Genomic DNA, 27,066 nt, shown 5'->3' with positions numbered 1-27,066 from the left:
CCTGACCCTGAATCACACTGTGAGACAAGTGCCCAGAGATTCTAAGCAATATCTGGCTGCAGTACATCTTGACGAGGCTGGTTTCTTTAGTTCATCTGATTATTAAAAAAAAAGAAAAAAGAAAATGGGTTCTGGGCCCATTTAGATGCTATTTTATATATCTTGAAGGATATTATTCTTTATTAAAAACAAGTTTCATATTGCAGTTTTTTTGTCACCATCCGTTTTACATTTATATTTGCCCAATTTGAACGAATGCTCATCAATTTTAGACCCTTGTCTAAAAGCATACAAGTACGGCTGCATGTTTCAGTTTTTTGGATAGCTTCTGTTTTTGCTGCAAAAAGTCACGGCCCATTTGTTTTAACGTCAAACCACAAAGAATTTCCATGTTACGGGTTCTTTGTTTTCAACTGTTTTAATGAGACGCCTAAGAAAGTACAGGGTTTATTTAGTCATTTTCTACATTCCATAGAGACTTTCATGTATCTCTTAGAGAATGTTGAAGTCTGATATTTTCACACTTCAATAATTTGTTAGATGCCATTATGTAAAATAAGACGAAATCAGACTATTTGTAAGAACTTAGCTCATGTGATCTATGTGGAAATGCTAGATTTTTTTTTTTTTTCTTCATTTTATCACTCAAAATACAAGAAAGTAAACTACAGCTGGTGTTGGAACATAACGCTGTTATTTTCCAATGCCATGCCTTGCTTCTTTTTAGGATTAGTTAGACTGAAAGTGGGTTGGACTTGTAATCATGCAACTGCACTTTCCCATTTCATTAGTTTGGCTGACTGGGGAAACTCACCAGAATAGCAGGCATTTCTGCCAGAAGGTCACATGAAGACTGGAAGACTGTTAAATTCAGTGTTTTTTTTCCAAAGCCCTGGATTCCCTCTTTGGATTCAGAACGGCATGACTCAAAGGAACGATGAAGCATAAACCTTGGAGGAACGTTATACCAACTTAGCCTAATGTGGGAACCCATGTAGTCAATAGCATTTTGCAAAACTGAACCCAGTGGGTGATCAGTTCTGGTTTTTGTCGGCTGGTCAGAAGCTCCTTGTTCGTGTCTCTTGAAGGCATCAGAAGAAAACTCTTCTCCGCTCGTAGCAGCAAGCGGTTTCAGAGGGAGGAGCTGTCACAGGGGCCTTATCAGCCAGTTTGACGCAAGTAATTCAGGCCATGTTGTGCTAGGTAACTAGTAAAGAACAAGGATTATCATTTTCAAACCACAATCTTTAGACAAGTAAAAAATGAATGTAAAACTAAAAAAAAAAAAAATTTGCTCTCATAGATAAAAATATTCCTTGACTGGAGGTGTTTTCACACTCAGTGTGATTAAATTCGCAACTATTCCAATGAATAAAAAGACGTTTCCTAATCATAGGTTTAACACACTAGCCATTATGTCAAGGTGATTAACCATTAACTATTTTAAAACCTGTTAAATGTATGCATTAGCCACATATGATCATTAGTGCATGAGACGCTTTCTGACAAGTACCATCAGACATTCACACCAGACTGTTTTTCGGACTGTAACGCATTGACGTCATAAAAACAATAATATTTCAAAGATTCTTAGACTTTGTTGTTGTAGGGTAAGAGATTATTTTTGTTGTTTGTGGCTTAAGATGAAACTTTTCAAGGTATGTTAAGAAAGTGACCTTTGTGGGAAAAAGGTCAGATCTGAGGTGTTCTATGCTGCACAGTTTTATTTCGAAGACTGTTTTCCTTATTTCTCTTGCGTTGTCACCTTATGTCTTTGTGCCCTTTTGACAGTTTTTTTTTTTTTTCTCCCTCTGGTTTCAGTTACCAATTAGTCCCCCACATGTGCTGTCTGGAGTCCAGCATTTTTGCCCTTTCAGCTGTCAGTTGTCTGTATTCCCTGCCGACGCTGCCTATGCAAGACTATTCAACATTCGCTGTTAGTGGCTCATTTAGTTTCCAAATCTTTCTGTTATTCCTGGAATTCCTGCGTCACCCTCCTCCTGTGTATTTGTTAGCCTGCCTAATTTTTGCAGTTGTGCATCAGCTTAAATAAAGCCATCCCCCCCTCTTTCCTCCCTTGTCATGCATTTGGGCCCTTCCTCCCTTTCATCTGAAGCCGTAACACCCACTGTGCGTTCTTAGCTGCTCTTCATCCTCACTTCCTACCCTGCAGCTCAGAAAATGCTAATACCACACACACACACGCACACGCACACACACACACACGCACACACACACACACACACACACACACTTTACCAAGGTCACAGTGTGCAAATGAGCACTGTTGATAACTGGCAGCCTTTCTTATTGAAAATCATTTAATTGAATTTGATTCATGCCAGTAGCGTTTACTCCATAGAGGCATCAAAGCTTTGCCAGTGGGGGGTGGGGTGGAGGGAGATCGAGGAAGCGCTACAGAGATTAGCAGCAAAACACAAATTTTACCTTGATGAAGGCACTCTCCAAAAAACAGTGCTCTTCAGGATCGGATCGAGATGTATAGACAGTTGTCATACACACAGCTTTGTAATACAATATTGCTGTAAGAAAGGGTTCTGTAATTGGACCAAGTTGCAGTGAGGAATAGCACGAACGGAGATGGGAAGGAGAAGACTGGGGGGAAGAAAAGTTGGGGTCAGCCACAGATGCCATTTTCACTGTAACACAGTCTGTATCCTACCTTTCTACTTTTTGATTTCCCCTTATTTTCCCTTTTCCCGGTACCCCTCTTCAGGTGTCATAACTTTAATTTGCAGGCTCTTCGGGGGTCCATCTCTCTGCTTGTCTCTAATCACACCAGAGCAAGAGGAGAGTGTAAAACGTAGCTGGATCCAAAGTGTATGTGACAGTCACCTCCAGCCAATCGAACTTCTAATAAATTGTATTCTGATGGTGGAGACTTTCTGTAACTTTATCTGTCCAAACTATGATATTTTTCCTATTTTTTCAGTGTATTTTTAACATGTAGACTGCAACTGCTGAAATCCTTAGCTGCATCCTGAACCATATCATAAAATAGGAAATTCATAAGTGATTTTTTTTTTGCCAAGACCAAAGTGGAGGAAGCTTGCAGTTCCACCAGAATGTTCTTGTGTTGCAAAGATCTTTATATATATTTAAAAAACGTGTTCAGTCGTAGGATCACTGTTTACCATTGGGTACTGAAATAGATACATTTACTCTGTTATGCTTACTTGATTATATAAAAAAATGCAGTTCTATGAGGAGATTCATTCTACTCTGCTTTTTTACTTCTTGAGTAATATTATTTTAAAGTAAGTACTTCAGTACCCCATCTTCCCCAGATAAATACACACAGTAAACATTTTTTTTATACACAAGCTTCATTGTTTCTTTGTCCTTTTCTACCTTTTGAGCCTGATGAGCATTTTGGTGGATGAGTGATGCTAGTAAATGGTAGATATTTCAAAGGAAGAACTTTGCACTGTTCTAATATATACAATCTAGTTCAAGAAAAGGTTTCAGTAGCGTTTATGTGAATAAAATTAGATTTGGAAATAATTTTCTTCTGCTCTTATTATTATTTAAAAGATGCTACTTTATTAGACTTTTTACCAAAATACATTTTTACCTGAGTAATTTTGTTTTGTATGACCTTTTACTAATACTAGAGTACCAATGTATTGCTACTCTCGATTCTTGGCTACTCCTACTTCTGACCAGATATTACTAAAAATGCAGCGCCTTGCAAAAGAATAGCTATCCACTGAACTTTCATGTTATCACATTACAACAACAAATTTCACTGTATTTTACTGGAATTTTAGTAATGATTAGTATTTTTGTTGCACATTTTTACAGTGGAAGGAAAAGATGCATTTTGCATACAGTACTACTGCAAACTGCTAAAGGCAATGGTTTAGATCCAAAGCATTTTCATGTGTTACAATGACTTATAGACAACAGAAATCGAGTAAATTATGTATTTCAGTTGGGGGTTCACTCCTGCATTGCAGTAGTATAAGTGTATTGTTGTAGTTAAGAAAAAGCACTAAGTCAAACACACTGTATGGGTGAATGCTGTGGCCATAATATAATTATATGTGAGCACAACACACTAACTGGGACCTAGATGTGTAAAGAAAACCTACAGCAACTTAATGAATACTCCACATTTTGCTTCCAAGCTGCCAGACTTCCCCTGGCAATGTCTTGCTATGGCACCATGACTGCTCTCTCTCTGCCACGTGGCCCTTGCAGCTGCTGGTCTTGGCGAAAGGAACGATTTTTCATTCTGTCTCTGACAGTACACCCAAAACATGCAGATTCCACTGCTATGCCGCCATTCTTGCACAACCTTCAATCCATTTCTTCCTGTTCCATATTTAAAAATGTGTCCGTGTTTGTCTCATATCTCTGCTGATTATTAAGACTGCGTGAATCCGTTCCTCTTAGACAATCATGTCTTTGTTGTATTGTGATGGGAAAACATGGCACAAAGCGTGAAAATAATTATTTAGTACTAAATGTCATTATTCCTCCCTTATTGAACAGAAATGCATTTGGCAAAGTCTTTCCTATTAAGCTGGTGTGATTTGTTGTGTTATTCTGGAGACTTAATGTGGTGTATAATCAGAACATCCGTCAGTGCACGCATTTGCCAGGAAATGTTGGGGCTGCTGGCAAGAGGGTGAGCTTGTCACTGGATGCAGAAGCAGAACCTTTCGTCTGACTGTTTTACCTCTGACAACACTTCACTAAGTCTACTGCCTCTTGTTTTTCTTGCTGAAACTTTGTATTGGCACTTTGGCATGGATTTATCTGCACTGCATTGCAACAGGCTTGTAGAAGAATCAAGAGGCGGCTGACCTGGAGGAGTTGGCTGGTGGATTTCTCTGGCATGAACAGATCACAGTTCTTCCAAGTAATCTGCTGTAGCTGCTGATCAATTAATGGCCTTTGCTTGTGATACTTGGTTCCTGTCAGTGGGCTATGGATTTCCTATTAGTCACAGGGACTACCAAATATATATATATATATATATATATATATATATATATATATATATATATATATATATATATATATATATATATATATAATTTTTTTTTTCAATCTCCTCTATCTTACTCACTCTTGCTGGTTCCTCCTGTTATGCTCAGTTTTTTGCCCTGTGTCAATCTCCTGCGATCTCCTTGGTTTTTAAAAGTACTTTATTTACCAGCTTTAATTAATATTAATATGCAACATCTACTCGACGACTCAGTCTGCTCTGCATTTGAGTCTTTTATCATTCTACAAATCAGGACTCAAAACAGTTTATTTCTGCTACAGCATCTGAAGGACAAAAAAAAATGAGCATAGATGACTAAATATGTATTTATTTATTTATTTTTTTTGTATTATTGAATCGGCGCACCTCAAAAAGAATTACATGTTGGAAAGTGGGCACCTTATGCTTCAAACTTTCCATCTGAAAACTACATTCAAAGATGCCATAGATACAAAATGTGTCAACAGATTCACTCCACTAGTGGAAAGACCCTTGACACTGTTTAATGACCAGTGAGATCACTTTACATTTTCATTTTTTGTCATTGTAAAGTTCAAACAGTCTCTTCCATCAGAGTATTATACTAGCAGATACAATCAGAGTCAATGAACAGATTCATTCTTCAGTAGGTTCAGTGCAGGAACAAACTCGGCTCGCTTCTCTCTTGCCCCCAGCCAAACCAGACACCCCACACTCATTTGACTCACAGCTTCTCTGTCACACCTCAGATGTGTTATGTTCCATCTCAGTCTTGGACTCCTAAAAGCCTTTGCAGAAAAGCTCTGTGGGGATGACGCATTACCTTTTCAACCTTAGCTTAACCCAAGAGAAGGTTTCGTAGCTGTGGAACACATTCTGCCTTGTTCAAGTAAAAAAATAAAATAAAATGAAATAAAATTCACCCATCAATCGTCGACGACCATACACTTGCTGCCCTGACATCTCACATTAAGAAGGTCCTGAAGAGTCTGCCGTTGGCCCACCCGAGTGCTTTTCACCGTGCAGTTGGAGTTGAAGACACTTGCTTCAACAAACCTACTGTCATCTGAACAAAGCAGGCAGCACTGTGAGGATCATGATCTTTGATTTATCCAGTGAATTTCACACAAGTCAGCCTGATTTACTTTGTCAACAAAAAAAAAAAAAACTTCCAGTAGACACAATTGGAGGCCTTAACCATCACCTGGAACAGCGACTACCTGACAAATGGAGCAGAGTTTGTGAGACTGAAAGACTGTGTGTCTAACCACAAAAGAACCACAGGGAACTCTCTTTCAACATTTATCTTCACTCTGCACACTTCAGACGACCAGCACAAGTCAGAGTCCTGTCGTCTGCAGAAATACACAGATGATTCAGTCGTCAGGCGTATCAGAGATGGACAAGAAGCTGCGTACACAGAGCTGCAGCTGCTGGACTGCTTTTTGTGTCATGGTGTGAATTTAATCGCCTTATCTTAAATTTGAATGAAACTCCGGAGATTAAAGAGGGATTAATAAGTATTTTATGAATTTAAATTTGAATAATTTTCCTATAATTCTACGTGAAGTTTAGTATCTCAGTTGTGGTCACCGAAATTAAGCATCAGCTGTAGTGAGCCCATTTAACTGAAAATTATGGTTTGCAGAGTGGGAAAGCACTCGAACTGTGTTTTACAACCAAACTCTGCTTTAAACTTCTCCACAGCTTCATTCCCAGTCAAACTGGTTGTCCAAACTGGCTGCTTGCCCACTAATATTTTCAAACCAAACCCCCGGCGTCTAAATTTATCATTTATATACATGCATGTGATTTATAATTGCATACTTCAGCACTCTCTTCGGTAATTAGGTAAGTTCAAAAGGTAGCTGGCTTCACTTTCATTAGAAGTATAAACACAACTGATCACAAATTCATGCCATACATTTCAGAATTTTCTGTAAAAAAAAAAAAATAATAATTAAAAAATCTTTTTGGCATTTCAGTGTGCAATCTAACAATGCATAATGCAGTTGTACTACAACAAAATAAAAATAAAAAATCACAGGGCATTAATAGTTTTGCAAAGCCCTGCAAGTACAATTGTTAACAATTTAATTGTCTTCAAGGTTACAAAATAAAAACAACCCAATGTGTGTCACCTTTAATATTTTTGGTGTTTTATTTCTTCTTATATTTAATAGTCGATTAGTCAGACTGAACATTTTGAATTTACTGGATCTCGGCAAACAAATTTCCACGTGTTTAATTTTCATCTGTGGCACAGCAGCGTTAAAACAATAATTTACAAGATTAATTGCCATCATAGATTAATCTGTTGATTTTCTATTTTGACCTTCTGCTGTTTTGTTGGTAATTGGCTAACCAGCTGTATATAATTAAAGGTAATTGTTTTTAGTAATATCAAACAGCAGGTGCTACAGAAAAACAAAAAAAAACGCACACACAATCTTACAGAGAATAATACCAAAGTTTGATGAATCAAGGCTACAAAAGTGAATTCATGCACATGTGTGGGCTGTAAATGACAAGAAATATTAGAGCTCAAAGTATTTGTTTTACTTCTAATTAGCTCAGTCAGTGAGTTTCTGCTTCACAGTCTGGACAAGAAAATATTTTGTCCATGTTTGTCTTTGGATGAACATAAAAAAAAAAAAAAGACATCATCTCATCCCTCCACACGCTTCTGGAGTTATCTGCCCTGGAGTGTGGAAACGTATGTAATTCTGTTGTGACAAATGTGTAGGAACCCTACGAACACAAAACAGCACTGAGGCAAAGACAAAATCGTTAGACAAATCTGTAGTTTGTGCCTCAGGTTAAAAAAAAAAAAAAACACAAAAAAACTGAGTGGCTGTTTTCATTAGAACCACTTGTTTTCCCCTCTCTCTTTTACATCTCCAGGAGCCGGAGCTGGGCTTTTTTGTTCAGCAGCTGTCTATAGAACAGTGGGGCATGCGGCCTGTTGCTCTTGCTACACCTTTCTTTCGCTATCATCTGTCCACTACCCGTAGTTTGACTCATAACTTAGCCAGCGATGTGAGCCGCTTGATTCTGTTGACCTTTTCTCTCTCTCTCTCTCGCTCTCTCACTTTCGGGGGAGACCCTCAACCAATGGGGAGTCATGGTGATCCAGGGAAGGGGAGCGGGGTCAGGCCTCCTCACACCGTGACAGATGCCAAAACACCCCAGTTTGGTGTGAGTGCGTGCGTGCATGTGTGTGCGCGTGTGTGTGTGCTAGAGCTGGGTCCTCTCTAGACTGGATTAACAGAACATGGTAGGCACACAGCTGACAAATTCTGGTTGAAACAGATTGGAAGATAAAAAGAGTCCATGGTTGATTCGGTTTTTTTTTTAATTAAAGAGAGCGGTCTGGATCATTGTTAATTTAATTTCGAGGAGATTCAATTTATTTGTAATAATTGAAATTAGAGACGGGAAGCGGCTTGTAAGAAATAAAACATTTAAGCCCCTGTCTCTCCATCTCAATCAAAAGCACATCCTCCACATCATTATTGATGAAAGTGCCAATGAAAGATAAAGCTAGAAGTCAATCAAAATCACCCTGGATGCTCGACATAAATAATTTCATCCACAAGACATTAATTGCGTTCGAGACTTAACTGTGCTTGTTGCTGTATTAAAGCGGCAGAGTTGTTTCTGAGCTGCAGTCCAGCTTGGCGTCTTCTCAAGTGCATCACAGTTCTTTTTGGAGCATAGTAATGGAAAAGGAAATTGCGTTAGAGTGAAAACAAGAGTATTGTGAAATCAAACATAAAAAACAAGAAATAGAAAAAAAAAATAGACGGAGACCGAGGCATGTTCGCACATAACTGATTTGTCCAAATTTCCCTGCTCTGCGGCTTGATAAATCCCTGCACCGTGCCGGATGCGTGGTAAGCTAACGTTACAGACGCGCCTCAGACAGCTGCTCACAACACCACTGGGAGACGGGGAGTTGAATAAGGATGACTGGAATGCATTCAGACAGTGAATGAGAGATAAAGAAGAACAACATCAACCGCAGGAAGCTTGTGGAGGGGAAAAAAAAACAATTTCATTACTTTTCTGAAACTGAACTCTTATCTTCCTCTTCCTGCTTCCTTGAGACACTCGTAAAGCCATTCAGCATAATTGGCTTACTTTTATTTTCTTCCAGCATCATGTGGTCTTTGATCCCCGAGGCCCGGCAAGCTCTGGGAGCAGATACATCTGCTGAACAAGCTGCGTAACAAAGTTGTGTTTGACCCCCACTGCACCAGCACTGATTACAGGCTGAGGGAGAGATGCTCTGCAGGGGAGCATATTAAAATCAACCGGCAAGGAGAAAAAATTGCCTCTTGCTTCGAACAAGTGATAAAATCTGAATTTACTGTGTATAATATGGGTAAAAACTAAACTTGGCTAGCACTTTGAAAAGCTATTTAGATTTTATATGCTCTTTGGGGGGGGGGGTTATGAAACAAAGAACAGGAGCATCAGAGGTCAGAATGTGAATGTTACTGTGTATCAGACAGCAAGCAGTCTGATACACAGAATGGATGTAAGTGAAAAATAATTTTACTTCAACTCAAAATTGTTTTTTTTTTTTTCATTTCTTTGTTCAGTTTTTTGAAACAGTGTTTTAGAGAAATGTCTGATTGTGACTTTAAATTAATTGGTTAATTGCCAAAAACAATCAACAGCAACTCAAGATGCAAACAGCTCATGAGAAGGGATGAGAAACCCCATTTTTTGTTTTCATGATCAGTAAAGATGTGAAAAATAAGTATTTAATCTTTATGACTTAATTCAGTCCAGCTTTCAGTTGTCCATAAAAACATTTCGTCAAAATCTCAATGTCCAGTAAAGACCGACACGCATTTACATTTTTGTGTTGTTGGAGCAGGTTGCAGGTGGAGCTTCAAATTACGACAATGGATTAGCAAAATAAGAAACATAAGCAAGAAACAAAACAAAGACAATCTGAAGTGTATTTAAAACTTTAAAGTTAAACAGAGCATAGCCCTATGAAGTGGCAAAGGTACTAATGAGCCTGACTTTAATTTCAATATTCTGTCAGGCATTCACACTTGACACCCTCGGTGACGAAGGGAAAACTGCTCTCTGTCTTTCGAAGTGCCAAGATTGTTGAGCTGTAAGGGTTGGGACAAAAGTCTCCAGTTAGTAGCCCCATAGAAATCTGACCTGTGCTGCGTTGAGGTTGAGTTGAAGAATCCAGTGGAACGTCTGCTAGATCCGTCACTCAAATTAGGACCCTCACTGACGCTGACTGGAGCCCAACACCATCAGCATCTGCAAGAAAATGTTTGGCCTTCCAGGCCACAAAGTTGTCGAGTTAGACTAACAAGACAGTATTTAATTGGACAGTGCTGTGATCACATTGCTGTTCATGTCACACTTCTGACAAAGGAGTTTTTTCCCAAACAGTTGTCTTTCCTCTTCTCTTCTACGTTCTACATGTTCAAAATTATAACCCCATTGTGTGTAGTTAATTTCACACACCACTTGGATTCAGTTGAGGAAATATAATGAAAAGTTGGATTTCTAAACATGCAATTACATTGCATCAGCTTGTCACTAGGATTCAGCATTCAGTTACAACTTTATTTAAAAACTTGAGCTTTGTTTAAAAAAAATGCAAATTTAATAGATACAGAGAAAAGATTCATCATCTAAGCTATGACTACCAACAAGTATATATATATTTATATATATATATGCGTGTATATATATTTGTGTGTGTGTGTTTTTGTTTTGTTTTTTGTTTTTTTGGGTGCAGCATAAGGAGTTATGCCTGGACTGCATAGCTATTTTAGAACATCCCTGAGATGTCACCCGAAATTCAGTCACTGCTTTGGAGACTTCCTGTGTTTCCTTCATCCCTGAAGGGATCCATAATTCATACACGTGTGTCCAGGATGTCACCGCTCCAGCGAACTGGCATGAAATATTTACCGCATATCATGAGCTGCAGCCATTGAAGTTTGCTTGCCCCTTTAGAAAGAGTATTTAGAGTCTCGGCATGTGAAGCGGATCCCAAATGAGCTCAGTCGCCGGGGTCGCTTCTGACATATTTGGGAATCGGTCGGTCTGAAGATGGATCTCAGACTGTAAACGCTGACAGCTCAGGTAGTCTGTGGTGTTAAAGGGTGCAGTGTTTCTGCGCATGCTTCATTGATCATACATATTCTGCTGTGTTTACTCCATAAACACAGCCTTGATATTTAACTGTACACATGTTGAAGGGTAAACTGTACCTCATCAGTCAGTTACTTTTGACTTTACTTTTTAAATAAATTCTTATAATGAGCTAGAAAACCACTAAAAGCATTGCACCTAGTATTTTGTTGTTCTTATTTATAGTTATCACAGTTTGTTTTAGGTGTAGTACTGATAGCAGCTCCAGGACAGACTACATATGCGCAAGAGAACATATCAAGTTTTTTTTTTTTTTTTTTTTTCTTTTTCAATAAATTCATCTCCCTCTACTTTAAGCTTAAATTAACTAAAGCTCAAAGCCATGTTTGAGGAAATACATTTTTAGAAAACTTGAAAAACTACACCCCTGATCAAACAAATGTAACCTTTTCTCAGTATTATATTGTTTATTGGAGACACATAAATAAACCGTCTTTCTTTAGACTATAAATATTTTGCTGAAAATAAGTTCAAGTTTTAACTTAAATTACATTGAATTATTATCAGTGGTTAAGCCCAGAACAAAATATGAAACAGAGAGGAAAGGTTAAGTTCATCCAGCACTCGCTCACCAGGGAACAGGAAAGGGAAACAGGGATCCTTTTTCACATTCTGTTATTTTTAAAGTAGTTTGAGGTCTTTAAGCTCCAGAAGGCCATTATCATTAGCTTTTTCTTCATAGCTCTAGTGTGTAGAGCTTCACATTGTACTTTCAGTGATTAATTTACCTTGGTAGCAGTTTTAAAACAGCTATGAAAAGACGTGCATCCTCTTTTTGATCATACGTGGCATATTCTTTTTTTCAACAAAATATAAAGGACCAAATGCCACTGCCTTTCACTGCATTTGGACCCCCTAATTATCATATTCATGCCTCCTTATTCTCAAAGTCTTTGGGTTTCAGAATTTTGTAATTATTCGGTATGTGTTAAGTCAGTGATTAGTAAAAATATAAGCAGAAGCAAAGAGAAATGCAAAAATGAACAGTAGATAAGAGAGGAGAGGAAGAGAAGAAGTAAGGAGACGAGCTGATACTGTGCAAAACAAGTCCAGAAGAAAAGAGTGTTGACGGCAAACTTTGCGTGACTGTAGAACATCACGAAACAGGAAGAAGGATTTCATTGTTACTGGATGGTACAGTCACAGAGTCAAAGCCAGCGCATGAAAAAGTCAAACAAACTAGTTGTTAGGATCCATAAGACACGCTGGTTAAAAATGAATCTGTGTTTATTTATTTAGACTCTCAGCACCCGGTACAGGAAGATGTTAATGTCTCCAAAAGTGGCTAGCTGCCAGGGTTCAGGTCGCAGAAAGCGGCGAGGTACAAACATCCAATTAATTGCTGCAGCTTATTATGCAAGGACATCATATTTGAGTAAGGAGAGGATGTCGATATTTCTCCTATGCTCGTTCAGCACTTACACATTGTTTACACATCGCAAATCAATCGACTTAACACTGCTTGAACAGTGTAATTAAATGGTAAAATGTTTGATGTTCCTTTCAGCAACGGGATCAACTGTGGACCCAATAAACTTCAAACATATTTAGCCTTAATTGGACAATGCAGCCTCTGATGATGCCAGCTGCATATTCTTTTGAAACAACTTTTGCTGGAACTCAGATCTTGGCTGAGCTTTAACTTTAACAATGTGTGTCTTAGATTTGACTTTGTTTGTACTGAATCCACATTGTTTTGTCCCCGTTTCAGCGCAATTACTTTGGACAACACACTGGTTATCCTGTCTTCGGTGGCACCAGATGCCGGGCGCTACTATGTGCAAGCGGTTAACGACATAAACGGAGAAAACAAGACCAGCCAACCTATCACTCTAACAGTTGAGAGTAAGTAACATTTATATACATACTTTAATTTCATCATACTGTGCTCCAAATAGGAATGATTTAGACGAAGTGAAGTAGTTTGGAGTATTTAAAGCAGTCCCTATAGTGGAATACTTGGAGAGGAGCTCACCAAGGCTCTCAGTTAATAAGAGTCATTTTGCCCCTTGAGAAATATATCAAATATAGTCAAATTGAAATCTTTTGTATACACACTTTTACATAAAACTTATGTTTACTTTGTTGCTATTTTCTCTGAAACATGACAAGTCCAATCAGAACGAATTCAGGTCAGGATTTGAACCCAGGATCTTCTTGATGCAAGCCAACAGTTTTTACCACTGTGTTCACCATGCAGCCCAGTTAGAAATGGTTTAATTAGTCAAAAATAAGACCTTACTAAAAAAAAACAACAAAATATTTCATACCTGATCATAAAGCTCGGTATTTGTAGTCAAGTTTTGCCTACATGCACAGTAAAAAAATACTGTTGCAATATTGCACAAATACTAAACACACAAAGCAGAAGAGATTATTTCCCTAAGTGCCAAGTAGTTAAAATTCAGCAACATTTTCAGCTTCCACAACAAAAAAAAACAAAAAAAAAAAAAAAAAAAAAAAAAAAAAACAAGACTCACAAATCGAACCCAGTCAGCCGGCCTGAGCTGAGCAGAGAGAAATGAAAGAGAGAATCTAACAGACGGCATCGTATGACATGGTAGACTGGAGTTCATTATGAAAGTGAACGAGGAGGGTAAGGGTAAGATAATATAGCTGACAACACGAGGGAGCAGAAATAGCCCGTGGCTCACGTTGAGAATAGTGGCAGAGTTGATTATACAAGAGCTAGAACACACACACGCAAAACCACGCACAACTCGAATTATATGGCAAAGCAAGCGGGTGGTGGTGGGCTCAGCTTTTCAGGTCTGATGGAAACGTGACATGCATTGGTTCGAGCATTTACCATATGCTCCACATATGTACGCATTCACATGTACAGGGGGCTGGAGGAGCTTGTGAGTTCTTGCATTTTACAACACTTGGATCTGTTTCTGTCAGCATCTGAAGTGTCCAGATTCATATTTTCAAAGACTTCGTACACGTTTTGCACAAAATAAAAATAAAAAAAAAACTTTGTGGTTTTTGAATTTCTCCTGCTTCCCTGTAGCTTTAGCATCTTTCAAATCATTCATTCAATCAGCAATATACATTTTACTATTGCCTTGCAATCAACTGAGGTTCTGACAGAGACTGACATAGTGAGATGAATTTGATTATTTGATTTGTAGATTTTTTTTTTTTTTTTGGTTTGAGTATAACGGGAATGCTGAAACCAATTCAAGGGAAGTATCCATCAAAACATGAAAACCCCCCACCCCCAAGATTCCTCCACTCTCCCTCCTTGTTCCTTGTTTAGCCATACAATTCAAGCAGAGTTGGTGTGACAGAGATATGAAATGAAGAAAGGACCTCAGCAGCTTGTTGCATAATACAGACGAGTCTGGACACATTGTGATTTTCCACTGCCAGTCTAATAGAAACCAGTAGTGACCAACATGTTTTACACCAACACTGAACATGAAAAGAGCAGCCCAGAGGATAAATGACAAGTGAGAAGAACCTAAAAGAACAAGTAGAAACCAGTAGATCAAATAGGAGACGAATTATTTGATCCCAGTGATCGTCTCATTTGGTCTGATTTGAGTAAATGAATCGATGCAGCAATTCAGACAGATAAAACTATTAAGAGACTTGAAAACTAACAGACCAAAATGAACATGGAAGTGCAGCCAGGGATCAGAGGCACCTACAAGTAATTATCTACAACACTTTACAAACAGCCTTCCAGGTTGACTGTGAATTAGGGGTTGTGGCTCTGCCTCAAGCAAAGGGACTCAGAAAACTTGTCTTGTTCAAGTGATGGCAAAAAAGATTGTGAGATGACTAAACAGAAGAGAGGTTTGTCTGGATAAATAAGGGTGCCCGGTCCAATCCGTCAAAGTCAAAAAGAAGAGTTTAATCAAATGCAATGATGTCTTCCCCGATTGTTTTCCAACCATCACCTGCAGTTCTGAGATACAGATCTTAACTAAAACATTGAAATTAGTGACTGAAGTATAGCCTTAGAGATAGGTGAAGAAACTACATGAAGCTCAAAACAGAGCTGATGCTCCCCCTCATCAAAACTACGAAACATATGTAGTTAAGGCATTGGATCAGGACCTCTGGAGTAACAGTGAGAAATTGCTGGAGGGCCTATAAAAACCTTCTGGTGTGGAACATTCTGGAATGCCCCCACTATGAGTGGTAAGAGATTTTCTCTCTCGCTCTCGATGAAGGCAGATGCTTCTTTCCTCTGCTCCTTCCCTGCCCATGCCTGCTCTGCTTGCTCTGATTTTGTCCTGTCTTTTTCTATATTTTTGGAGCCTTTCTTTGCACATCATCCAAATCTACAAATTATGGATCTGGTCAACCGATCTCTCAATGCAATCGATCAAATTTTCGACGAGAAGTCTGGACACAGGAGAGCCCTCTTGTCCTGTGGGGACACACCCGGCGGGATTCACCCTGGATTTATTCATGATAACAGGATTTCTGCTGTTTGGAGCTTGTGGATTCCTGGCTTATCGACAAATTTGTGACGGACTTGGCCGAACTAGGGAACACTCGGACTGTTGGTGTGGACAGAGACAAGGACTCTAAAACTCACTAAAAGGATGGAATCGATCTTGGAGAAGTTGCTAGTTTCGGCTCAGTGGAACGACCAAACTAATTTGGATGATTGGGAACTGAGATGTATCGGAGAGACTTTAGGGAAGATTGAAATTTATAATCTTCCTGACCTAAGACATTCTGTTTCTGAATTGGTTTTTCCTGTGTGGCCTTGGAAGGGATGCATATTTCTAATCTCCTTGAAGATATGTAAACACAACGCTCTTCCCTCCTCAGCCCTCCTGTAACCATGGAGCTGTGGAGCTGAGCGCTCCCAAGGACACTCCTCAATAACAATACCTTTATCGGACTTTACCAGGAACCTTGGCCACCTGGTTCCATGGATCTTTGATGTCACCGCCTTCATTCGTGTCTTTGTTTTGCCCATTGTTTTGTCTGAATGTTGCCATCTGCCCTAATGTGTCCTTTCATCTTTTTTGTTAGAAACGGTGGAGTACTCCCTATTTAACCCAGAAAAGGATTATTTTAGTTTATTAGTACCATCAGAAAATGTGGAGTATGCACTATTTAGATCAACATTATACAGCCCAGAAATGGAATCAGAATTAGAATAACTACAAACTTGGAATCTGCAAATACTTAACAGGAACAGTCACTGCTTAGTTGCAAAGCAAAGGATTTAGAACAAACTTAGAATTGTGGAGTACTCACTTTTACCCAGAAAAGGAATTAGATCGGTCACTCTTTAGCTTATTTTCTCAGAAACTGTAGAGTACTCACTATTTAGAAATGGAATTAGATACTTAACAACCCTGAACAGGAGCACTTAGTTTACATACTTTAGAACATTAGATCAGTTTTCTTTCCTCTTTTGTCTTTCCTTTGGTTTGTTATTTTGTTTGTATTTCCTTTTAACTCATGTCAAGCAGTTTGAATTGCCTTGTTGCTGAAAATGTGCTATATAAATAAAATTACCTTACCTTACCTAAAATGCTGCTGGAGAGAGATTATGCTTTGCTTTGACCTGTTACCTCCCTGACCAGATCTCACATAACTCGAAGACAAAGGATGGGTGGCAGGAGGCATCCAGTCAGAAGCTTTAACCATCTCAGCAATTGGCCTTCTCTGGGGTGACCCCTGGCCTGCTGAGAGTAGTAGCCCTTTTTCCCAGTTGAAAGCCATTGCCTCAGACCTGCGTGAGCTGACTCTCATCCCAGATGCTTCATACTCAATTCTAAACTGATAAAGCCCAACTTGCACTCAGATCAACCACGAGTTTCTGCTCAGAACTCTAAAAGCGTGTTTGTTTACAAAAACTTCAGAGATGGAAATAAGTATAAATATATGATGCTGTTACGATGCAAGGCACTTTGAACTAACTTGTCGCTAAAATGTGCTTTACATTTAAACTTGACTTGACTTAAAGCATGATAAAAAAAACCCCCTCATATTTCTACCATTGGTACGTGTCAAACTTGGCAACAACTTCTTCTAAAAGAGATGTTTAGTAGTAGCAGCAATCTTCTTGTGATCTGTCATTACACCAGACGGTTTCTTCAAGACGCAACAAGATTCTTTGGATGTTTTTATTTTTTCTTTAGTTGTACTGGTGAAACTGATCAATAGAACAATCTCACAAATTATACTGATGGAATGTGACTTGCATGAAGAAGTACCGATAGGATCTTACCTTGAAATGTTTGTTTTGTTTTAACTTGAATTTGACCTCAGCTTTTTCTGCTAGCTGCCATTTCCAATTACATCACAAACTAACGAAGAAAACATTAAAATGCAGATTTTTTTCGAGACATCATTTATTTTACCTGCTTTGTCTGCCTCAGTTGCAGTAATTTTCAAAGAATTTGACAGATGCTGTGCACATGCCCAAGCCTGCTGATTAGGTTTGAAGATTATTTGTAAAGCTTTGGAACACCTGACCTTTACTAATGATGACTGAGAACAAAATGTGATCCTGAAAAGCTGAAGCCCTGGTGAGGGTTGTCTGACAGCTTAAATCAGAGTGAGAAAGTGAAGCTTTCTAATTTAAGAATTGAACTGAGAATTGTATACTTACATTTCTGAAATTAATTATGACTAAAGACAAAGGAATAGTGAATTCGGAAATCCTGGTTTTGTTACTTCTCAAAGCTTATCAAAACTACGGCTATCTTTCTCTGGGATTTAATCACATACAGTCCCGACACTAAGTTGGGATACTGTAATGTGAAGTAAAAGGACAAAAAACATGTGCTTTTTCTTTGTTTTTTACTTAATTAATATAACCTGAAAAAAGTGACAGCCATTGGCATCCAGCCGCCTTTTGCTGGAATTACAGATGCTTTAAGATGAACTTTGATCTTATCTAATCAAAGTTTATCATGAGATTATCATTTGGGTTTTTCACAAATTGTTCCAAACATAATTTACACTTTTGAATTTAAAGAACGCAAGAAAAGGTCTCAAACTGTGCTGTGCAACATTTTGCTATTTAACTAATATGAACGATTAAAGAAATTCTAGCAACTTGCAATTTGTCTTAAAGCTCTTCCTCCCCCACTGCACTCTCACACATATCTCAAAACTTCCAAAGTAAGAAAATTAACACGTTTTAGCTCCTGCTTTCTGTTACATAAACATTTTAAAGAGCCAAAAGCCTTGTCGGATTAAGTCTCTCTCAGGTGAATAGCTGTCAGTCATTGGCCTGCTCTGAGGTACCCGTGTTTACGTACATCAAAGCCTGCAAATAAACCCAGGTTGGTATTACCTGAGTCATGACATCCCCCGTAGCTACGTCTGACATGTGCCGCCATGAGCTCAGTCCCAGGGCATGACAGGACTGACAGATCGCTATGAGTTTATCACAGACATGACATATTTCAAGCGGCACACACACACACACACACACACACACCCATGCACACGCATGCAAGGCTTTACAACGCCATCAGCAGTGTCTAATGCCCCAAACATACCCAAACAAAAGAATAAATGTGTTTTCAGATGGCTTTAAAAACTCAGGTGAAGTGAACGCATAGGCAAGGATCCATTGAGCCCTTCTGTTTTATGTTGGCAGTATTTTTCTTTGTTTTTGGTCTTCCAAAAGATACCTTGTTATGCACACTCAGTGCACTGTCTCATCCTGTTCGACCCGTCTCTCAGTCATAGCTCACGCTCGGTGTGTTCGCCGGTCAGTTTCAATATTTCACATCAATGGGCACCCGCAGAGAGTGCTGAGTGGAGGCGAGATTTATAGGATGTTAAATACAAAATCCTCCAGTCGCCTCACGACACTGCTCCTCCTCCTTTCAGTTCTTTCAATCAATCAGCTACTTGGAAAGCATCAATGTATTCGTATGCAATTTTTGTTTGTCCATCTAGACATTGGAGGTCCGGCCGACCCCATCGCCCCCACTATCATCATCCCGCCCAGGAACACCAGTGTGGTCACGGGCACATCAGAGGTCACGATGGAGTGCGTGGCCAATGCCAGGTAAAAACTCTCATCTACATTTTTAAGGATTTGTTCCTCCAAAATGGGGGAAATCTGCAGGAACTTCCAACAACTATCGCCGCTCGCCACAAACCTTTAACTTGTCATTGTTTATTCAGTGTTTTACAAAAAAATAAAACAAAAGACATCTTATTGTTTTTAACAAAATCCCCACTGCCTTGTCACCCTTGCTGTTAACACATTGTACAGCCTCCGTTATGAATAGTACAACATTTGAGGCATGCAAAGAGCATTTGCTGTTTCAATTTTGTACATTCCCCACGAGTCGTGCATGGGTCATCTCTTTAGCTTTTGTCTCCTCAAGCTAGGTTTGAATATTGCTTACCACGTACCGAAGAGAAATTAGATCTAATGTCTTTTTTTTTTTTTTTTTCCCATGTGTAGGCCTCTTATAAAGCTGAGTATCTCCTGGCGTAAAAACGGCGTGTTGGTGAGCAGCGGTTTGAGTGACTTCAACCGCAGGCTCACCATCCTCAGTCCAACGGTGAGTGACGCTGGATTCTACGAATGTGAAACCGTTCTCCGCAGCAGCAGCGTGCCGTCTGTCAGCGCCGGTGCCTACCTTCATGTGTTTGGTAAGGAAACTCATGCAGTCAATTTACTTTGACTTGTTACCATGTAATGTGTGCTGAAGTGCCGTCGTAGTTCTGTACGCATTCGTGTTTGCAGGCCTCTGTGTCTTCTAATTACTTCTGTTTAACACCTGGGTTCCACACTGATTCACACCTTTCTTTCTTATGACGAAACTGTTAATAAAAAAAAATTAAAACATCGCACACCGAATACAGATATTTATGATGTGACTAATTGTACCTGTGAGTGCGAAATCAAAAAGATTACAAGTTTGCCTTTGCAAAATAAGTTTTCAGTGTTTTTCCTGAGAGGAACTTGTGTCACCCTGATCAGGATTGTTTGAAGCGTATGAAAAAATTAACACCTTTGATTACAAGTTTCTGAACCTAATACTCCTTGGTGTAAATTACAGAGTTGCAAACAGGTTTTCCATTGGCTTATGACATGTTTGAAGTTTTATTACATGAGAATCGCAAACATCAGCCTATATTGGAATTTTATGATAGACTAAAACAAGGGGAAAAGGAAAAGTGTCAAAAAAGATTGTGCCATTGGTGCTTTGCATTTATTTTAGCATGGAGGCTAAAACTTATATTTTATGTCTTTTTTTATTTGTTTTTGCATGTTTTGCAGTTTCACTTGTATGGGTTATCTTATATGTTTTTCTTATATGATTGTCTGAACAAGCAGACAGACATTTTGCAGTGTTTCCTTGCAAATTTGCAATTTCTTCATTAATGCTCTCTACCATCTGAAGTGTTTACTACTGGAATCATGCTGAGATTGGCTTATACTCATATTTCACTGGGTGGACTGTAAAATATATCAGAATATATATATATATATATATATATATATATATATATATATATATATATATATATATATATATATATTCTCTAAATATTTTATTGAATTAGGTTTTGATATCTGTAGTTTTGATTTGTGTGTTGCTGCCAGTCTTGCTCAGGCACTGTGTTGTGTTGGTCTGCCACATAAAATCCCAACAAAAGCATTTTGGTTTAATGGTTGCGATGTGACAAAATGTGAATAAAGTTGAAAGTGTGTTGAATATATTTGCAAGTACCCCGCGTGCATGTAACGGCGCTACAGAAATAATCGTTGCACGTTGGCTTAAAGAAAGGATGTGGCCGAAATGTGATGCGAATCTCTCTTGTCTCACTTGGTTACAAGGAGAACAGCTTGACTGTGAGCTCATGAGGCAGTAACAGGAAAAACATTATTGATTTAAATAGGAGGGAAGCTAATGGTTGCCCTCAAGAAACGGTTTAATAGCATTGCTTGAGTCACTTTGATTCCATCCCACTGAAACACTTTGATGTTTTAAAGCTATGAGGTGGAGTGAACTTTTACCTTAATACTGCTGACTTTGACACTTGTCTTGCTTCCGCAGCTCTTTTTTAAGGAGAAGCCTGAATTTGGGGTTGATTTGTTTTTTCTTCTGTTTAAGCTTTATGATCCTACAGCTGGACGGCTTTGATGTAGTATTGCATCTCACTCTCTCTGTTTCTCATTCTTTTATGATCACATCAAATTATAAATCCGTAACATATTTTCTGGGCTGTGGTAGTGATGATTTTTTTAGTTTTTTTTTTTTTTTTTTAGTGTGTTCATTTTTCCTTTTTTTTTTTTTTTACATCTTTTTTTTTTTTTTTGCTTTTGATCTTTCAGAGCCGCCACAGTTTATCAAAGAACCAGAGAAACACATCACAGCTGAGATGGAGAAGGTGGTGGACATTCCCTGTCAAGCAAGGGGTGAGTACGGCTTTATTCTACCTGACAAATCCTTTCAGGGTGGACCTGTTTAACAGTTTCTGAATTTAAATGAAGTCATACTGAAAGGGCGGTTGTAACCCGCTGTCTGTAATCCAAATCCTTGTCGACTCTCTGCAGGAGTTCCCCAGCCAGAAATCGTCTGGTACAAGGATGCCCTTCCCATCGATCCAGTGAAGACGCCGAGGTACAGAGTCCTGGTGGGGGGGAGCCTGCAGGTCAACGGTCTGCTGCCGGACGACACCGGCATGTTTCAGTGCTTTGCCAGGAACTCGGCAGGAGAGGTTCAGACCAACACCTACCTGGCTGTTACCAGTGAGTGGCCTTGGAGCTCTTCATCAAATTGCTTCCAGGAATAATTACTGCTCTTAAAGACATAATAAGCTAGTTTTATAAAACTCAGAATTTTTAATTTCTTTTTTTTAGTTTAAATCTCCATCTAGCTCCCTTAAGCCCTTCGTCAGATTCAGGGATGATGATGAGGTGTAATTGTGTTACAAAAAATAGAAATATGATCAAGTCTTAAAATAAGGAGAAAAGTGAGGCTAAATTAATCCTTTATATGCATTTCTGCTACGTTCTACAAATATATGGCATCCATCCATCCATCCACCCACCCACCCATCCATCCATCCATCCATCCATCCATTTGTGGCTCATTTGCTCTATGTTGCAAAATCATTAACATGCTAAACACTTTTAAAGCACATTGACAAACGCCGAAAATTATTTAATTTGTAATGAAATCATCACAACAACAACAAAAAAACAATTAAATGCTGAATATAGATATGTCTGGAAGTTATGTGATGCATCATCACCATGTTGATGTATCACATCAACATGCTGAAGGTTGAAATGCAGAAGGAGAAGGACGCAGTTTGAAAATGTACGTTGCAACCTGATCTCAGAAAAGCAGAGGATGAGGGATGATGGATGGACTGACAATTGTTCAGACATTTTAAGCTTACAGTACAGAAAGCTATCATTGAGAACCATGTTTGCTGCCTCTCTCCTAATTCGGAAATAACTTCCACATCTTTTTTTTTTTTTTTTTTTTTGTCTGAGCTTGTGTCACTGCAGGAATTTGAAAATCAATCGTAATTGTACTCTCGCTGTGCATCTTTTCTGCAAGTTTCTGACATCTAATTTTCTTCGCTGCATCTCCTTTCCCGCTGCTTTCACTCCATGATGCGTCTTGTTATCAGAATGCATAATATTCCAAGTCACTAAATCACTCCTTTCATCCTTATTTCTTTTCTCGCGGTGCTGGTACCTCTCCTTCGCCTACCTCGGCTCAGATTTCATCTCGTCGCTCTCCTCTTTCTCAATACATCCATGTCTCCGCGTCGTCTCTGCTTGGATATTTACTCCACTCCTGTGACAAACTCCCAGTGCATCCTTTCTGTAGGGAGTGATACAGTTTCCTGTCATTCCATAAGGGGCTTTGATTTATTGCACATCACACACAAGGATTTTAGTTGCCTTGGAAATGCCTTCCCTTTCCATTTATGCTCAGGTTATTTCTCCCTCTCCTTTCCATATATTTTCTATCTTGCTGTACGCAAACAGTTGGCACACGGTAGTGTTGCTCCTTTTCGAATTAGTGAGACAAAGCACAAATTAAGCATTCTGTTGCAGCAGGTTGGTGCTTGGAAGTAACACGACTGAAGTGTGCATGTGTTTTGTCTACCCTCAGGCATCGCACCGAACATCACAGCCGGACCCTCTGACAGTACAGTGATTGACGGGATGTCAATTATCCTGCACTGTGAGACCTCAGGAGCTCCGAGGCCTGCCATAACCTGGCAGAAAGGTCTCCGTTACACACAAATGTTGCACACACATATACAGTTTATACACAGTATAGAGTTTACGATGGATGTTATGTCACTCTTACATCTATAAGCTACCCTGTGTTTCAGAATTGTCAAAGTGACAAAGGATGCGTTCACACTGCAGCCTGAAGTGACCCAATTCCGATTTTTTTGACGTAATGCGACCTGTATCCGATCTTTTCATGGCAGTGTGAACAGCACAGGTCGGATTCTTTTTCGAACGTGACCCATATCCGACACGTATCCGATTCAAATGCGACCTAACGTCCAGGCCGCATTCATCCGAACTGAACGTCACCGATTCTCAAGAAATCTCACTATTCTGCGTCCTGATACGCGCAAAGCGGGATGAAAAACAACAAACATGACAGACTATATGAGAATTAAGTTGTTAATATGTTGCTCCGATTGGACAACAACTTCAAATATGTAAGCTAAGCTCCACCGTTAGCCTCCATGTTTACTTCCGCAAACACTGAGCACTTCTTCTTTTTATGGCAGTTTCCAGAACACTGAGAACGCGATGCTATTGTGCCCTCTACTGCACATGCGGGACACTTTTAGGTCGTTTGCCTGTTCACACTGCAGAATGCATACAGGTCGCAATTACTGGCAGTCTGAACGGCCCCGGCAAAAAATCGTAATTGCCAAAAAATCGTAATTGTGTCACTTCAGGCTGCAGTGTGAACGCACCCAAAAAGCTCCTCTCTGTTCTGTGCATATGTATTGCAATGTTCATTTATTCCAGTAACTTCAAAATAATTCCAACTCAAGTAGAGGTAAAAAGTACTCCTTTTTTAAAAACGTATTCAAGTAAGAGTAAATAATAAGTAGCTACTACTCACTTCTGGAAATCATTTAGATAAAGTTCAAGATAAAAGCTACTCTTTTGTTGTCAGTACAGGAAGTACAAGTGGAAATACTGCATTTTTTAAAATTTATTTTTGCATGACTCTTTTATCAATTGCATATGGTGACATATTTTTCAGTGACTTACTTTAAGATTAAATTGGTTCAGTTCAGCAGAGTTTGGCCAGGAAAATGTATTGCATCCCAATAGCAACCTGATCCTGTATCCCTTATCTCCCAGAATCCATTTTTTTAATATATATATTTTATTTATTGTTCTGTCTGTTGCTTTTCTCTATTTATTTATCTTCTACCTCCTCACTCTTCTTTTTTCCTGCCTTTCAATAACCTTAGGTGAGCGTGTGTTGGCCAGCGGTTCTGTGCAGCTGCCCAGGTTTACTCTTCTCGAGTCGGGCAGTTTGCTCATCTCCCCTTCACACATTTCCGATGCCGGGACCTATACTTGTATGGCAAGTAATTCGAGGGGCATCGATGAGGCATCCGCTGACCTCATTGTCTGGGGTAAGTGTTTAGGGAATGATTACCAAACACGCATTTAATGCAGAATATTTTAGAGGAAATCTTTAAACCCCAGTGAGGGGAAAAAAAAAAAAAAAAAAGCAACAGGTGCAAAAGCTGAATCATTTTATTAAGAAGTATGAATAAAACATGGTTTGTGAAACACGCATTTTAGTTTCTTCATTTGGAACTTGTCAGTTTAACTGAAATGAGCTTTCTGAAATTCATTTTGAAGTTCTTGGGGATTTTTCTTTTTTCTCTTCACCCTGCTCATTTGAGGAAGCACGTTCCGCCATCTTTCCTCTATTCCCTCACGTCTTTGATTTGTCTCCGCAGCTCGCACTCGGATTACCACACCCCCACAGGATCAGAGTGTCATCAAAGGGACCAAAGCCATTATGACCTGTGGAGTCACACATGACCCTAGTGTAATTATCAGGTAAGCATCTGTTCGCAAACATGTGGAGACATGGACGCATTGTATCGGAGACAGTATGGCTTCAATTTTCCAGAATGTTGCTTGAACTGATGGCATAAATTTTCTCTCTGGAAATATAAATAGCCTCAGCAGTGTGTCGCAAAAGAATTCATATCCATCCAAATTTTTCACATTTTCTGATATTAAAATAATCACTAACAAGGTATTTTATTGTGATTTTTATGCTAAAGTATAAGTAAAATCACACACAAGTTAGATTTTTTTTTTTCAAAGATATATCTGAAATGTATTTAAACCCCTTTTACTTTTATACCTGTAAATAAAATCCAGCAGACATCACCTAATTGGGGCCTGTCACAGCAAAACAAAGGAGGGCATTGAAATGCCTTGCTTTGCAAGGTATGTCGATGCTCAACGCAATGCATGGAAGACACCTATTACTATACACCTCAAAATAACTGCTGCTTCCATTTGCCGTAAACGGTATTACAAAATAACTTAGGCTTTATAAACAATAATATTGCTTGTTATTATTAGCCTTTTTTCAGGTAACGAACTGCCATGAAGTATAAATCTGATTTTTAATTTTGTGTTCAATGTCTGTTTTACAAAATATTTACCATCAATGACCAAAGAAAAAAAGAACATTTTGACTTGTCTGAAAAATTCATCAACTGCACAAATTTTGTTAAGTAATAGGTAGAGAAAGTTCTGTAGTATTTCAAAAGAGCAGAAAAAAAATCTTATGTTTTTTGAATGATAACAATATTTGTTGTGAATCTGTTGCTAAGCGATGTTGAACTGGTGAGAAGCGATTGTTAATTCTCAATAATCAGCCACGCCCTTAACTCCTCCCCACTCCAGCAGACTGACTACTGACCAGCTCTCCGTCTCACGGGTCCGAAAAGACTCCAATTCTCGGGTATTACCGCAGATAAGAATTTAGAGAACTTTTATTTAAGCTGGGAGCGGAGATGACTCGTCCAAGTTCTAACTACCTTCATCCAGACGTTATGCCCCGCTTCAGTTCATAGCCCAGACATCGGAGTAGCCCCGCCGATGTCCGAACTCATAAACCACACCTGTTCACGGTAGCTCATCTCCTAATAATTAACGTGCACTTGGTAACCGACTTGGATAATTTTAGTGACTAGGAATAAGTCCCAGGGACATTATTTATCTGAACTAAAGAACGTAAGAAGCCACCATAAGTTACTAGGACCATAAACATTAATTTTACATTGACCAGAGAAATTAAATCTAGATGACTCAATTAATTTAACTGTCCACAACTTCAAATTAGACTTTAGTATTTTATTAGCAAGCTTTAGCAGGGGAAAAAGACATACAGCATTTTAATAAAGAATATAAGAAATTAAAACTTTTAAGAATCATCTGAAATTACTCCTACTTCTATCCCTACGCTGTGTCCTAATCTAAATAGAGGCTTTGGGGGGAGGCAGTAATACTCGAACCCAGATGCAGAGACGATCTTGGCAGAAGAAACTTTAACGTCCATGGATGGAGTCCTGTCTTTGTCTTGGCAGAGTCCTTTCAGAATAAATCCAAAGTTGAACTGGTGAGAATCCTCTCTGAACTCAGTTCGTTATCCAAAAAGGATCTTGGTATATTCCCCATGTCCACTGCAGCATCGATGTAATCCTTTGGGTTGAGCGTGAGGCCACAGTCGAATCAGAGTCCCGGGTTGTGGGTAAACGGATCTTGTCCCTTTCACTGGCAGCGAGCAGTCATCCCGGGGTGTCTTTACTCAGGCCTCATCTGACTCTGCTTCTCCATCTGCTCGACTCGAACGCTGCGGAACAAAGAA

General features: G+C 39.0%; 1 protein-coding gene across 1 annotated transcript in view; it reads left to right on the top strand.

Annotated features, from left to right (window-relative positions):
• sdk2b (sidekick cell adhesion molecule 2b) overlaps positions 1–27,066 on the top strand; it is a 311,947-nt gene that overhangs the window by 225,530 nt on the left and 59,351 nt on the right. The window contains exons 5-12 of the mRNA XM_088000977.1: positions 12,909–13,042; positions 19,094–19,205; positions 19,611–19,801; positions 21,492–21,575; positions 21,714–21,908; positions 23,293–23,409; positions 24,635–24,802; positions 25,136–25,238. Of these exons, the coding sequence (XP_087857103.1) occupies positions 12,909–13,042; positions 19,094–19,205; positions 19,611–19,801; positions 21,492–21,575; positions 21,714–21,908; positions 23,293–23,409; positions 24,635–24,802; positions 25,136–25,238 (1,104 nt within the window). The remainder of the gene's footprint in view (positions 1–12,908; positions 13,043–19,093; positions 19,206–19,610; positions 19,802–21,491; positions 21,576–21,713; positions 21,909–23,292; positions 23,410–24,634; positions 24,803–25,135; positions 25,239–27,066) is intronic.

This window comes from Poecilia mexicana, unplaced genomic scaffold (genome assembly GCF_051168715.1).
Source record: "Poecilia mexicana isolate PSO_F unplaced genomic scaffold, ASM5116871v1 scaffold_19, whole genome shotgun sequence".
NCBI classification, from domain to species: Eukaryota; Metazoa; Chordata; class Actinopteri; order Cyprinodontiformes; family Poeciliidae; genus Poecilia; species Poecilia mexicana.
The sequence above is the reverse complement of the archived record's forward strand: the minus strand, read 5'-3'. Positions and strand labels throughout refer to the sequence as shown.